This window comes from Thamnophis sirtalis, unplaced genomic scaffold (assembly GCF_051295495.1).
Source record: "Thamnophis sirtalis isolate CommonGarterSnake01/CBP01778 unplaced genomic scaffold, rThaSir2_p1.2 scaffold_2, whole genome shotgun sequence".
NCBI classification, from domain to species: domain Eukaryota; kingdom Metazoa; phylum Chordata; class Lepidosauria; order Squamata; family Natricidae; genus Thamnophis; species Thamnophis sirtalis.
The window spans coordinates 93,596,964-93,609,995 of record NW_028261382.1 but is presented as its reverse complement, the minus strand read 5'-3'; the positions used below and the strand labels follow the sequence as shown (position 1 = coordinate 93,609,995).

General features: G+C 44.8%; 1 protein-coding gene across 3 annotated transcripts in view; it reads left to right on the top strand.

Moving 5' to 3' along the window:
- The window catches only part of IGSF9B (immunoglobulin superfamily member 9B), a 101,800-nt gene that overhangs the window by 69,284 nt on the left and 19,484 nt on the right, over positions 1–13,032 (top strand). For all 3 annotated transcript variants that reach the window (XM_087706379.1, XM_087706380.1, XM_087706381.1), the window contains exons 13-18: positions 136–311; positions 2,042–2,268; positions 5,593–5,677; positions 7,153–7,314; positions 9,164–9,209; positions 11,112–12,743. In XM_087706379.1, coding sequence (XP_087562505.1) covers positions 136–311; positions 2,042–2,268; positions 5,593–5,677; positions 7,153–7,314; positions 9,164–9,209; positions 11,112–12,743 — 2,328 coding nt within the window. The remainder of the gene's footprint in view (positions 1–135; positions 312–2,041; positions 2,269–5,592; positions 5,678–7,152; positions 7,315–9,163; positions 9,210–11,111; positions 12,744–13,032) is intronic.

Here is a 13,032-nt window from a genome sequence, read left to right as displayed (position 1 = left end):
CTGCTTTGCTTTCCCCTTATGGTCCCTTCTCCGCCTCTTTTCTGCTTTGTCCTTCTTTCTGTTTTTCCTTTGCAGTTCTTTCTTTCTGAAGGACTTGCTCCTTGGATGGTCTTTCTTCTATCTCTCTCTCTCTAGGATGAAGAGGGCACAATTCGGACCTCATGATTGGCTCTCCCTTCCAGTACCGGCTGGCCCCAGTTGGTTGCTTGTGGATAACCTAGAACCAGAGACTGCCTACCAGTTCAGTGTCTTGGCCCAAAATAAGCTGGGCACGAGCTCCTTCAGTGAGGTGGTCACCGTAAATACTTTAGGTGAGCCCTGGAGATGAACGCTTTCCACCATCCTTCTTTTCTTGCACCCATTCCAGTGGTGGGTTCCTACCGGTTCACACCAGTTCGGTAGAACCGGTTCGTCAAATCTACCGAACCAGTTAGAAGAGGTTCCACCGAGGGAGAAAAAAGAGAAGGAGAGAGAGTAGGAAGGGGAAGAGAGAAGGTAAGAGTAGGAGAGAGGTAAGGGAAGAAAGAAGGGGAAGGAGAGGAGGTAGGAAGGAAGTAGAGAAGGAAGGGAGAGAGAAAAGAAAGAGAAAAAGATGATGTCACAATAGATGCTTGGGATGGTAAATAATACAACCCAAACTGTACTCTATAATCTCTTAAAGAGAATAACAATAGTATAAGATTGGCAAAGAAAAAGAATAACCATGTGAATGTTTACCTGGAATTGTATGTGTGTGTGTGTGTGTGTGTGTGTGTGTGTGTGTGTATGTATGTATGTATGCATATATATATATATATATATATATATATATATATATATATATATATATATATATATATATATATATATATATATATATATATATATATATATGTTTTTTTATTTGTGTTGATAAATAAATAAAGGGAGACTAGTATAGATCTATTTCAAGCTATTTAGCTCTCATCAGCTAGCCATACCCTTACTGGGATTTGAACCTGGGCTATATTGCATACTAGGCATACTAGGCAAAAATCTTATATATATAAGATATATATACACTGCTGTATGATACATGATGGAACTTATTGTTCCCATGTTGTTTTAAGTCATGTGTTTGTTCTTGTTGATGTGTTTATGTGTGTAAAATAAAAACTTTAAAAAAAAGAAGAGGTTCCACCAGTGGACCAGGAAAGCAGGCCACACCTACAGAAGAGGTTCCAATTTTTTTTGAAACCCCCACTGACCCATTCAGCAAAGTTCTAGGTAGGCTATAGCCTACTGTCCCATTTTAGAATTCTGGGAATCAGGAGTTTTCCAGAAAATAATATTCCAAAATTGGTAGGGCTGGATAGGTATGATTCAGAGGATGGGTAGAGCTTTCCTTGTGGTAGGTTGCACAGATACTCCTTTTCTTCTTTCTAAGGAATCATTATTCTTTCTCCCTTCCTGCCAATTTGGAATTATTCTTCACACAAAGTGTGGGCAGAGGATTTGTTCACAGAACGCTATAAAATAATCTAAGCAGATCAGTTTAAGCATTGGGGAGAGTTTGTTTAAGCCACAAATATGGGTTGGAAAAAGGGACCTGGTGGCTCCGGGGCTAAGTCGCTGAGCTTGATCAGAACGGTCGGCAGTTTGGCAGTTCGAATCCCTAGCGCCGCGTAATGGAGTGAGCTCCCGTTCCTTGTCCCGGCTTCTGCCAACCTAGCAGTTCGAAAGCACGTAAAAAATGCAAGTAGAAAAATAGGAACCACCTTTGGTGGGAAGGGAACAGCATTCCGTGCGCCTTTGGAATTGAGTCATGCTGGCCACATGAGCACAGAGATGTCTTCAGACAGCGCTGGCTCTTCGGCTTTGAAAAGGAGATGAGCACCGCCCCCTAGAGCCAGGAACGACTAGCACATATGTGCGAGGGGAACCTTTACCTTTACCTTATGTTTACAAACGTCCTCTAGAACTAAACATTTGTGCTATTCATGAAGTCCTTTCCTATCCTGGTTATTTACTTTTTTCCTCTTCTCTTTTTAATTTTTTTAAAAATTGAAAACCATATCTTTAGCATTCCCCATCACAACGCCAGAACCTCTGGTGCTGGTTACTCCACCAAGGTGCCTAACAGCTAACCGGACGCAGCAAGGTGTTCTGCTGTCATGGCTCCCTCCAGCCAATCACAGTTTTCCGATTGACCGGTATGTCATGGAATTTCGGATTGGAGAAAGATGGGAGATTTTGGATGATGCCATCTTAGGGAGCGACAGTGATTTTTTTGCCAAGGACTTGACTCAGGTGAGTGGAAACTCTGGGAAATCGGTAAGTGGCTTTTCTCCAACCTTTGGACACTAGTCCTATTGTCAAAGCAATGTTGTATGCTTTGATGGAACAGGACATCCTTTGATGGAACAGGATAATTGCTTGATGTGATATCTGCAGCGCCATTGTGGTGTTGTGGTTTGAATGCAGTATTGCAGGCTAACTCTATCTGCATTGGAAGTTCAATCCTGACCGGCTCAAGGTTGACTCAGCCTTTCATCCTTCCAAGTTCAGTAAAATGAGGACCCAGATTGTTGGGGGAAAGAGGCTGAATTGTAAACTGCTTAGAGAGGCCTGTAAAGCACTGTGAAGCAGCATATAAGTCTAAGTGCTGTTGCTATTGCTATACCTCACATTCCAAGTTGCTGGCATTAATAATTCCAAAATAGTTAAACTATTCAGCTTAAATAATATATTTCCCCCCATGTTTTCCATTGTGATCAGTTCAATAAAAAGCAGCAGAATAATTTCCAAATTAATTTATGTTAATTTTTTTAAAAAAAATTATAGTATTGCTGGTGTTGTATAAGATTCACACTGAGGTAAGGTTTGAAGTGTGAATTCAAAAGGTGCGATTTAATACAATGACTAGGAAAAAGTAAAAAGGAAAGGAAAAGAAAAACTGGAAATAAAACAGATGTTATCTGTAAGGAAAAATAAATCCACAAAACATCCGTCACTCATTTCTCTTTGGTTGTACCTGTTCCCGTTTTAAATTTTACTTAATCTTGTGAGGCCCTTGATATCAGAATAAGAAATAGAATAACAGAGTTGGAAGGGGCCTTGGAGGTTGTCTAGTCCAGTGTTTCTCAACCATGGCAACTTGAAGATGTCTGGACTTCAACTCCCAGAATTCCCCAGCCAGCGAATGCTGGCTGGGGAATTCTGGGAGTTGAAGTCCAGACATCTTCAAGTTGCCAAGGTTGAGAAACACTGGTCTAGTCCAACCCCCTGCTTAGGCAGGAAATTCTATACTATTTCAGACAAATGGATTTCCAACATCTTCTTAAAAACTTCCAGTGTTGGAACATTCACAACTTTTGGAGGCAAATTGTTCCACTGATTAATTGTTCTCACTGTCAGGAAATTTCTCCTTAGTTCTACCTGGATTTGACCTCTGCTATTGTTGAATTTATCTGGTCTGCTGTTATCTTTTATGATTATGGTGCTGATGGTACATCATCTGTATTTAACGGTAGAAGCTACGCTACGGGACTCTTTTCAAAGCAGAAGGTCAGGGTGTAAATCCCATTATAAGTACATCAGAATGTGGATCCATAAATAATCAACTCGCATGAATGCCTGTTTGGATGGATCTACAGGGAAAAAACTTTACTGCAACCCTGTTTAGAAGTAAATCTATTAAGTTAATGGGACTTGTTTCCATATAGGAACACTAGCTGATAACCCGGCATTGCCCGGATATTTATTTATCCTAGACAGGAAAATCCCTGATTTCGGCAACAATTAAATTAGTTACAAATGTTTTCCCTATGCCCCCAGAAGCCATTCATTTGTTCACAAAAATAACCAAAGCCTGGTTGAAAATGTCCGGACCAAACGTAATTTCTAATGTTGGATTTTCCCCTTTATCAAAGGGAGCCTCCTTTTATTGTGAAGCCATTACCATGGCAACTCCACTGCGCGGTACAGTAGAATCCATTTTACGGCAGTACGGTAGAAGCCATTTTAAGGCATCACAGGCTGTATCTTAACAGAACACAAACCCCAGGGGTGCGTTAGGGGTGTCTTACCCCCACAGTATTTATTTCCAGAGAGTAAGTCATCTCTGTACCAAGTTTGGCTGAAATTGCTCAAGGCGTTCCACAGTTATAGTGGAACACACACACACACACACACACACACACACACACACACACACACACACACACACAGAGCCATTTTCATATAGATAGATAGAGGAGTACAGCTGAACTCCTCTATCTATCTAGCTGAACAAGCTATGTTTGCCAGATTGTGAGAAGTCCTAACGCTGAAAAATGACTTGTCTGGTTTTGCTACAAAATTAAAAGCCTGTGGATGCTGCATTTGCTCCTTGGACCTGGAATTGTGGTCTCTAAACTTGGTGGTTTTCTTGCAGATGATTCATTACCAAACCAGGTGGTATATTCAGTGTTGTTATCAAAGAAGGCAACACTGTTGGTGTCACCTAGCTTGGTAATGAAATGTCTTCAAGAAGAATAAAAAACCAAGCTCAGAGAGCACCAAGGACCTCACATTTCAGTCCTGACCTGCAAATACTATCTTCTATCCACCTCGGATAGGGACACGGTGGCTCAGTGGCTAAGACCCTGAGCTTGTCAATCAGAAAGGTCAGCAGTTTGGTGGCTTGAATCCCTAGCACTGTGTAACGGAGTGAGCTCCCATTCCTTGTCCCAGCTTCTGACAACCTAGCAGTTTGAAAGCATGTAAGAATGCAAGTAGAAAAATAGGGACCACCTTTGTTGGGAAGGTAACAGTGTTCTGTGCATCTTCGGCGTTTAGTCATGCCAGCCACATGCCCGCCACATGCCCACGGAGACGTCTTCGGAAAATGCTGGCTCTTTCGCTTAGAAATGGAGATGAGCACCGCCCCCTAGAGTCAGGAACGACTAGCACATATGTGTGAGGGGAACCTTTACCTTAACCATCTTGGAATTCTCCAAAGGATTGTCTTGAGTCATACTGCTGGGGAACTGTAGGCCTTGAAGTGCCAACCCATTCAAAGGGTGGCCAGTTGAATAAGAATTAGCTCTACTTAATACAGGTAGCTGAACTTAGTCTGGTTGTAAGGAATATGTTTGCCATCTCTCTCCCTCCCCTTGGGAATCATTGGTTAGTTTGAATAATGACGAGATTGTTTTCCATCAACATTATTGAGACTAACAACCCTTAAAGTTCCTTTAAGAATCTTTGGCCTGCCACACTCTCATTAAGGATGGGGGGGGGGAATAGTAAGGGGTAGAATGTGTTGTTTTCAAAATAAAAAAAATCATTCCTGGAAACTCAAGATCATCTTTTGTCTCCACATCTTTGCACCTGACCGGAAGCAGCTAGGCGTAGGTCCCGGCGTGGAAGAAGAAGATTGGACCATGTGATGGATTGTGTGTGTGGGGGACAAGATCATGAACTTTTAACTGGGTGGGATTCTGATGTAATTTCCAGAATTGGGATTCCACAGCAATGTGCTAAGATGTCTGCTTTATTAAATTGGAACTTTAAGGATCGTTTTGCCTTGGACTCTGATTTAATTCTACACGATACTTGGAATGCTGACACCTTGCCTGTTTCGTGTTGTAGGACACGTGGTATGAATTCCGGATTTTGGCTGTCATGCAAGGTCTAATTAGCGAACCCAGCAATATTGCTGGAGTCTCCAGCACAGGTAAGCAAGGATTTTACTTACCCTGGCAGGCAGGTGTTCAACCTCTAAATCTAACCCAGTTCTGAGATCTCTTCTGACCTAGGCTTCCCCAAAAAGTACAGAAAGCAGATTCCTGGTCCCGACAAACCCTCTTTTATTAAATTAATGTGAATTCTTCTCATTTACTTTCAGCAAAGGCCTGGCAAACAGTCTTTCTTTCTTTCTTTTTTTTAAAAAATAATTTTTATTCAACATTTTTTTAAACATTAAAATCACAGTTACACGTTTACAGCGTTCCGTTATTGGTATTCCCCCCCTCCCAATTTTGAATTTCTTATTCTAAGGCCTATTGTTTTATACATACACCTCCTTATTTCATAATTACTCATTTATGTTATATATACAACGTTTATACCTCTCTTACTCTCTAAATATACACCATTTCCATTTGTTATACTTTCTATGTATTCATTGTGCATTAATTTTACACCTAACCAACTATACCATCTATTCCATATCTTATAATACTTGGTTTCCTCTCTATCCCATTGTTAATTTATCCATTTCTAAGGCCTATTGTTTATACATACACCTCCTTATTTCATAATTACTCATTTATATAATATATACAATGTTTATACCTCTCTTACTCTCTAAATATGCACCATTTCCATTTGTTATACTTTCTATGTATTCATTGTGCATTAATTTTACATCTAGCTATACTATACCATCTATTCCATATCTTATAATACTCGGTTTCCTCTCTATCCCATTGTTAATTTATCCATTTCTGTGCATTCTAGAATCTTTTTTTATAATCTCTGCATTTGAGGGGACTTTTTTTATTTTCCAATTCTGGGTGAATGTAATTCTGGCTGCAAAAGTTATGTGGAGCATAATATATTGAATTTCCTTACTTATATATCCTTTTATTATTTCCAGAAGGAAGAGCTCTGGCTTCATGTCAATTTTTTGTTCCGTTATTTCCTCCAACCATTTTTGGATTTTTTCCCCCAGTACTCCCTAACTTTTGGACATGTCCACCACATGTGGTAGAAGGTCCCTTGTTGATGATTGCATTTCCAGCAATTGGGGGGGGTCTATTGGGGAACATTTTGGCCAATCTCGCCAGGGGTAAATGCCACATTTTGTAGATATTCTCCTTGCAGACGGCCGACATCGTCGGAATTAATTTTTTAAAATAAAAATAGTAACATTCTTTTTTATGTCTGAAGAAAAGAGATAACATTTGCAAGAGGTCCAGATAGACACCTCCTCCCAATTCATTGGAGTATAAGTGGGTGGTGGTAGGACAGCACAATTGAAATTGATACGATTCTGTTATTATAAACCAATCTAAAAAAAAAGCTGTTTTAGCCGTTCTGTAGAGTTCGGTTTCCCAGATTGCTCCATATAGAAGAACTGCTAGGTATTTCTGTAGGCGTCTCCAAACCTTAAATTTACCCACCTCTTCTATCTTCTTTTCTACCCAGACATATTTCCACAGCCGGAACTGACTGATGAAGGATTGGCGCGTCCGGTGTTGGCGGGCATTGTTGCTACGATCTGTTTCCTCGCTGCTGCCATTCTTTTCAGCACGTTGGCGGCCTGCTTTGTCAACAAGCAACGCAAACGGAAGCTGAAGCGCAAAAAAGGTGAGGGCTTTCCTGCTGATCTTGTTGGCGATCCTACTCAGGTGAAGGCAAGCAGGCTGGCTTGGAAAAGGGGAGTGGAAGGCATCCCAGAACATCCCAGCATTTGTCTGTTGTGCCCTGCCAGCAGGCTGGCAGCAGAGTCGGACAGTGAGGAGGTTGAGGAGGAAGATGGGCCAGTCCTGGAGTCTGGGGAAGGGTCAGACGAGGGCTCTGTGTCGGAGGCAGAGAGGGGGCCAGGGCCATCTGACAGTTATCAGCTACCTCTGGAGCCTCCGGAGTCTGACATCAGTGAGGCAGAAGAACAGTGGGAGCCTGTTCCCAGTGTGTATATGCGCAGAGCTGCCAGAAGGCAACAAGAACAATTAAGAAAACAGGGTTGACTCGGGAGGAAGGCTTGGAGATGATTGGCCCCTCCCATAAGATATAAAAGAGGAGCGAATGGGACGTGAGCTTTTTCAGGAAGCAATTAGTTCATCTGGTTGGTTCAAGCTTTGACTCTGTGCTAAGTTTGCCTTGCTCTGCATTTGGCAATTAGTTCTCTGGCAGCATTCCAAGAGAGATAAGGTGGGTCTTTATCAACATTCCCCTGAAAGACTGTGGCAACTCGAGCAGACATCTGTCAGAATCTTCATAGACTGTTTGTGAAGCCTTGCAGACTGTGAATGAGCATAATTCACAGCCGTATAAATAAAAGAGGGCTTTGGGGACTAAGATTGTGTTTTATGCTTACTCAGGAAGCCTAGGTCAGAACATCGTCTTCCAGGGAAGAAAATGTAAGTTCAATCCAGATGTTAAGATTCCTGGTCTCTGATGCATCTCCATTTCCAAAGTTCACCTGATCCTAATGTTAAGCAATGCATCTCCGACTTTTAAGGGGCTTTGTCAGGGATGGGCAATTAGAAATGGGGACTGCTGTGGAAGGCTGAACCTATAGGCTTGTGAAGGTGTGTAGGCATGCATGCACAACAGAGGTGGCATTCAGCCAGTTCTGATCGGTTCTGGTGAACCGGTAGTGGAAATTTTGAGTCGTTCGGAGAACTGGCAAAATACCATCTGTGGCTGGCTACGCTGCCATCTATTCACTGCCTCCCAAGTCCCAGTTGATTGACTGGGTCTTATTCTGTTGCCCTGTACAGGAGAACGGAACTGGAAAACAGATTAGTGGAGTGGGGAGGGAATGGAGATTTTACAGTATCCTTCCCCTGGAGTGGGGAGGGAATGGAGATTTTACAGTATCCTTCCCCTGGAGTGGGGAGGGAATGGAGATTTTGCAGTATCCTTCCCCTGGAGTGGGGAGGGAATGGAGATTTTACAGTATCCTTCCCCTGGAGTGGGGAGGGAATGGAGATTTTACAGTATCCTTTCCCTGGAGTGGGGAGGGAATGGAGATTTTATAGTATCCTTCCCCTGGAGTGGGGAGGGAATGGAGATTTTGCAGTATCCTTCCCCTGGAGTGGGGTGGAAATGGGGCTTTTATAGTATCCTTCCTCTGCCATGCCCACCAAGCCACATCCACCAAGCCATGCCCACAGAACCAGTAGTAAAAAATTTGAATCCCACCACTGATGCACTACATACGTAATTTTTTTTAAAAAAAAGCAATTGCCTTCAAAATAAAAGCTACTCAGGTGCGTCAGACAACCTCAACTGTTTACTTTTACACAGTAATGTAAATTGGCCATTTCTGTAACAACAAATCTATCCAACTGATAAAGCCCAAAATCAAAGTTTCATTCTTCCGCCCCTCAAACACAAAGTCCAGAGTTGACTATTCAAGGAACATAGTTTCTCATTCATGGAATCTGTCATGGTCTCTTTCCCACCTTCTTCTTCTTTTATTGCTTTGCAGACCCTCCTCTCTCTATAACCCACTGCAGGAAGAGTCTAGAGTCTCCGTAAGTATTTTGCATTGTGAGCACAGAAGCTATAACTCGATGGATGGTTAGCTAAAAGCGGCACTGCTGACATCAATCTTCTCCAGGTTGATGTTCTCCTAATGCCTTGAAGTCCCACATGCAGATCTTCTAGACCAGGGGTCGGCAACCTTAAACACTCAAAGAGCCACAAAGGTCCCAACCGAAAGCCCCCCGTTCAATTCTGGAGCCAACCGAAAGTCCGGTTCCCCCACCATGGAGTCTCCTCCTAGCATGGTGTCCTTTTTCCTCTACCTGTCCTAACCAAAAGCCCTATCAATTGTGGAGCTACCGGAAAATCCACCCCTTGCCATAGAGTCTTCTCCTGGCATGCCGCGTTCCCACCCCACTAACCAGAAGCACCTCTCAAAATTGTGGCACAGACCAATGACAGGGAGCTGCAGCAGAGGGAATGAAAGAGCCACATGCGGCTCCAGAGCCACAGGTTGCTGACCTCTGTTCTAGGCAATCATACAGATTCTATAAGCCTGGGGAGGTAAAAGAAACAGGAAATGATTGGCTTCAGTTGAACGTTTCAGAAGTTCAACTGCAGAAAAATTAGGGATTTTTTCACCTGCCTGGAAATGGGAGTGGTGCAGGATGTTTCAGTGCTTCACCTCAAGCAACTCATGGCATATAACAATAGCACTTATATACCGCTTTACAGTGCTTTTACAGCCCTTTCTAAGCTTTTGACAGAGTTAGCATATAGCCCCCCCCCCCAAAAAAAAAATTGGGTCCTCATTTTACCCACCTCAGAAGGACAAGTCAATCCTGAACCTGGTGAGATTTGAACTGCCAAATTGCAGGCAGCCAGCAGTCAGCAGAAGTAGCATGCAGTACGGCACTCTAACCCAGGGGTGAAATGCTACCGGTTCAGACGGTTAGCCCAAACCGGTAATTAAAAAAAATGCTACCGGTTCAGGTGAACCTGTATTTCTGACGATCAGCTGTGCAACAATCAGCTGTGCCACACAGCTGATTGTTGCACAGCTGATCCTCTGGTAGCGTTTTTTTTACTACCAGTTCAGAAGAACCAGTAGCTCTGATTATCAGCTGTGCTGTGCGAATAGAAATCGTGCAGCACAGCTGATTGTCACACAGCTGATTGTCACCCAAACCGGTAGCTCCAATGAGCAGCTGTGTTTTTGTGCATATGCACAAAGTGGGTAGGAAAGCAAACCAGTAGCAGACTTCAGAGAATTTCACTCCTGCTCTAACCACTGCGCCACCATGGCTCATAGAAAACAGTTGCACAGAGGAGCTGGCCCTCTAGTCTTAAGGCCTTCAAGAGAAAATCGATCTAAGTTAGATCTTGTTATTGTGCTCATTGTTGAAGTCTGGTTATAATTTGGAGAAAAATCATCTTCACATCCAGTTGTTCCTTGATTTTGTAATACTCTCAGAAGTATATTTTAACAGGTCCATTACTGCTTGGAGATAAAGTAACATGTGGTTTGGTTGCCTTCCATAACAAAGCCAAGGAAAATTCCTAGCGTTGGTTCTCCTCAGAAAAATGTATGTGTGTGCATTGTTGTGTACAGGGCATATGCAAATGACCTGGAAAAGCCTACCTCAAAGTACTGATCAGACTTTGAGACAACATTATTGTCTCAGTGCGTTGAGTCATCCTAGAGTACTGTTTCCCTAGTTGCTGGTTGTGGAATTCTGGGAATTGAAGTTCACCCATCTTAAAGTTGATGAGGTTGGGAAAGAGTGCTCTAAAGTCATATATAACCTTGATAAAATCTTTGCTTGGAGCTCCTCTTGGCATGGTTCCTACAGCCTTATTCTCATGTCCTGAAGTTTGTTGAGATATTTTTCAGGTGGTGGCCGTAACTTCTCCAAGAGCTTTCCCTCTTTCTTCCATTCCTCCTTTCCTAGGCTGTCTTCTGGCAAGGTGAGTCCCGAGAGCATCCGTACTCTACGGCCCCCTTCCGAGTCGTCCGATGACCAAGGTCCATCTGGCAAGCGCATGCTCAGCCCTAGCAAGGAGAAGGAGCTGTCTCTTTACAAGAGGACCAAGCGGGCGATCAGCAGCAAGAAGTACAGTGTTTCCAAAGCTGAAGCTGAAGCTGAGGCCACCACTCCCATCGAGCTCATCAGCCGTGGGCCGGATGGCCGCTTCGTCATGGACCCTTCAGAGATGGAGCCCTCGCTGAAGTCCCGTCGGATCGAAGGCTTCCCTTTTGTCGAGGAGACAGACATGTACCCCGAGTTCCGCCAATCAGATGAAGAAAACGATGACCTTGTGATGCCTCCTTCCGTTGTGGCCCTCAAGTCTCAGTTGACGCCTCTTTCTTCCAGCCAGGAGTCTTATCTGCAGCCACCAGCATACAGTCCCAGATTCCATCGGGGTCTGGAGGGAACAGGGGCCCTTCAAGCCACTGGTCAGGCCCGACCCCCGGGCCCCCGGCCATTCCACCACGGCCTATATTACGGTTACCTCAGCAGCAGCAGCCCCGGAGAGATGGACCCTCCACCATTCTACATGCCAGAGGTGAGCCCTCTCAGCTCTGTCATGTCCTCCCCTCCCCTGCATCCAGAAGGACCTTTTGGCCACCCTACCATCCCTGAAGAGAACGGAGAGAATGCTTCTAATAGCACACTGCCCCTGACTCAGACTCCAACGGGAGGCCGGTCCCCTGAACCGTGGGGCAGAGCCGAGTTCCCTTTCAGCGGCCTGGAGTCCTCGCCCATCCTCTTTCCTCACCAGCTCCATCCGTGCGAAATGTCCGAGAGTATGCCGCCCCAGGCCAGTCTTCCGAGGGGACCTCCGCCTTCCTCCCTCCAGGTTCCTGCATCCTACCCTGGCATCCTGGCTCTGGAGGCACCCAAGAGTTGGGCTGGCAAGTCACCCAGCAGGAGCCAACCTTCCATGATGCCCACCACCTCCAGCACCCCCAAATGGCAGGACAAACCTATGCAACCAATGGTGAGCCAAGGGCAGCTAAGACATACCAGTCAAGGCATGGGAATACCGGTGTTGCCTTACCACGGGCCGTCCGAGCCAGTTAGCCACAGCAGCACAAGCACATTTGGCCTAGACACAAGGTGGTACGACCCACAACCGAGACCTCGGCCAAGTCCTCGGCAAGCCAGGAGGGTGGAGCCCAGTTTACATCAGGTGGTGTTGCAACCGTCAAGGCTTTCACCCCTGACTCAAAGCCCCCTCAGTTCCCGCACCAGCTCCCCAGAGCTGACGGCCCGTGCCAGACCACGACCCGGACTCATCCAGCAGGCAGAGATGTCGGAGATCACTTTGCAGCCCCCAGCTGCAGTCAGCTTCTCACGCAAGTCGACGCCCTCCACCGGTTCTCCCGCCCAGAGCAGTCGCGGAGGGAGTCCCAGCTTCCGACCAACGATGGCCTTCACCTCTTTGGCCACCGGCTTTCCTCCTTCTCATTGCCCTTCCATGCCCATGGAATCCATGGACGTCTTTGGACAGATGTCCTCGCCAAGGAGGACTGGGGAGGAAACCCATAGGCCAGAGCTGACACCGGCAACCAGTTCAGGGTAAGGATGTGCACGCGCAAGTGGAATTTGCTTGCCTTCCTTTTTTTACCCAGCCCTTCTTTCCCTCCCACCTCACCCGCTCCCACCCCTTCCCCCAAAGCCCTTCCCCAAACACCATCAATGGAGTCCTTAGAGTTGATCTAGACACCCTTTTAATTTAATTTTTTTTTTGGGAGATGACTAGTTCCCAAAGTTCACTTTGCACTGTTGGATTTGCAATACCTCTGCCTGCTGTTGCTCATCTCAGCAGGTTAGGTCAACGGAATGCTGTACCTTTGAGTTAGTTGTG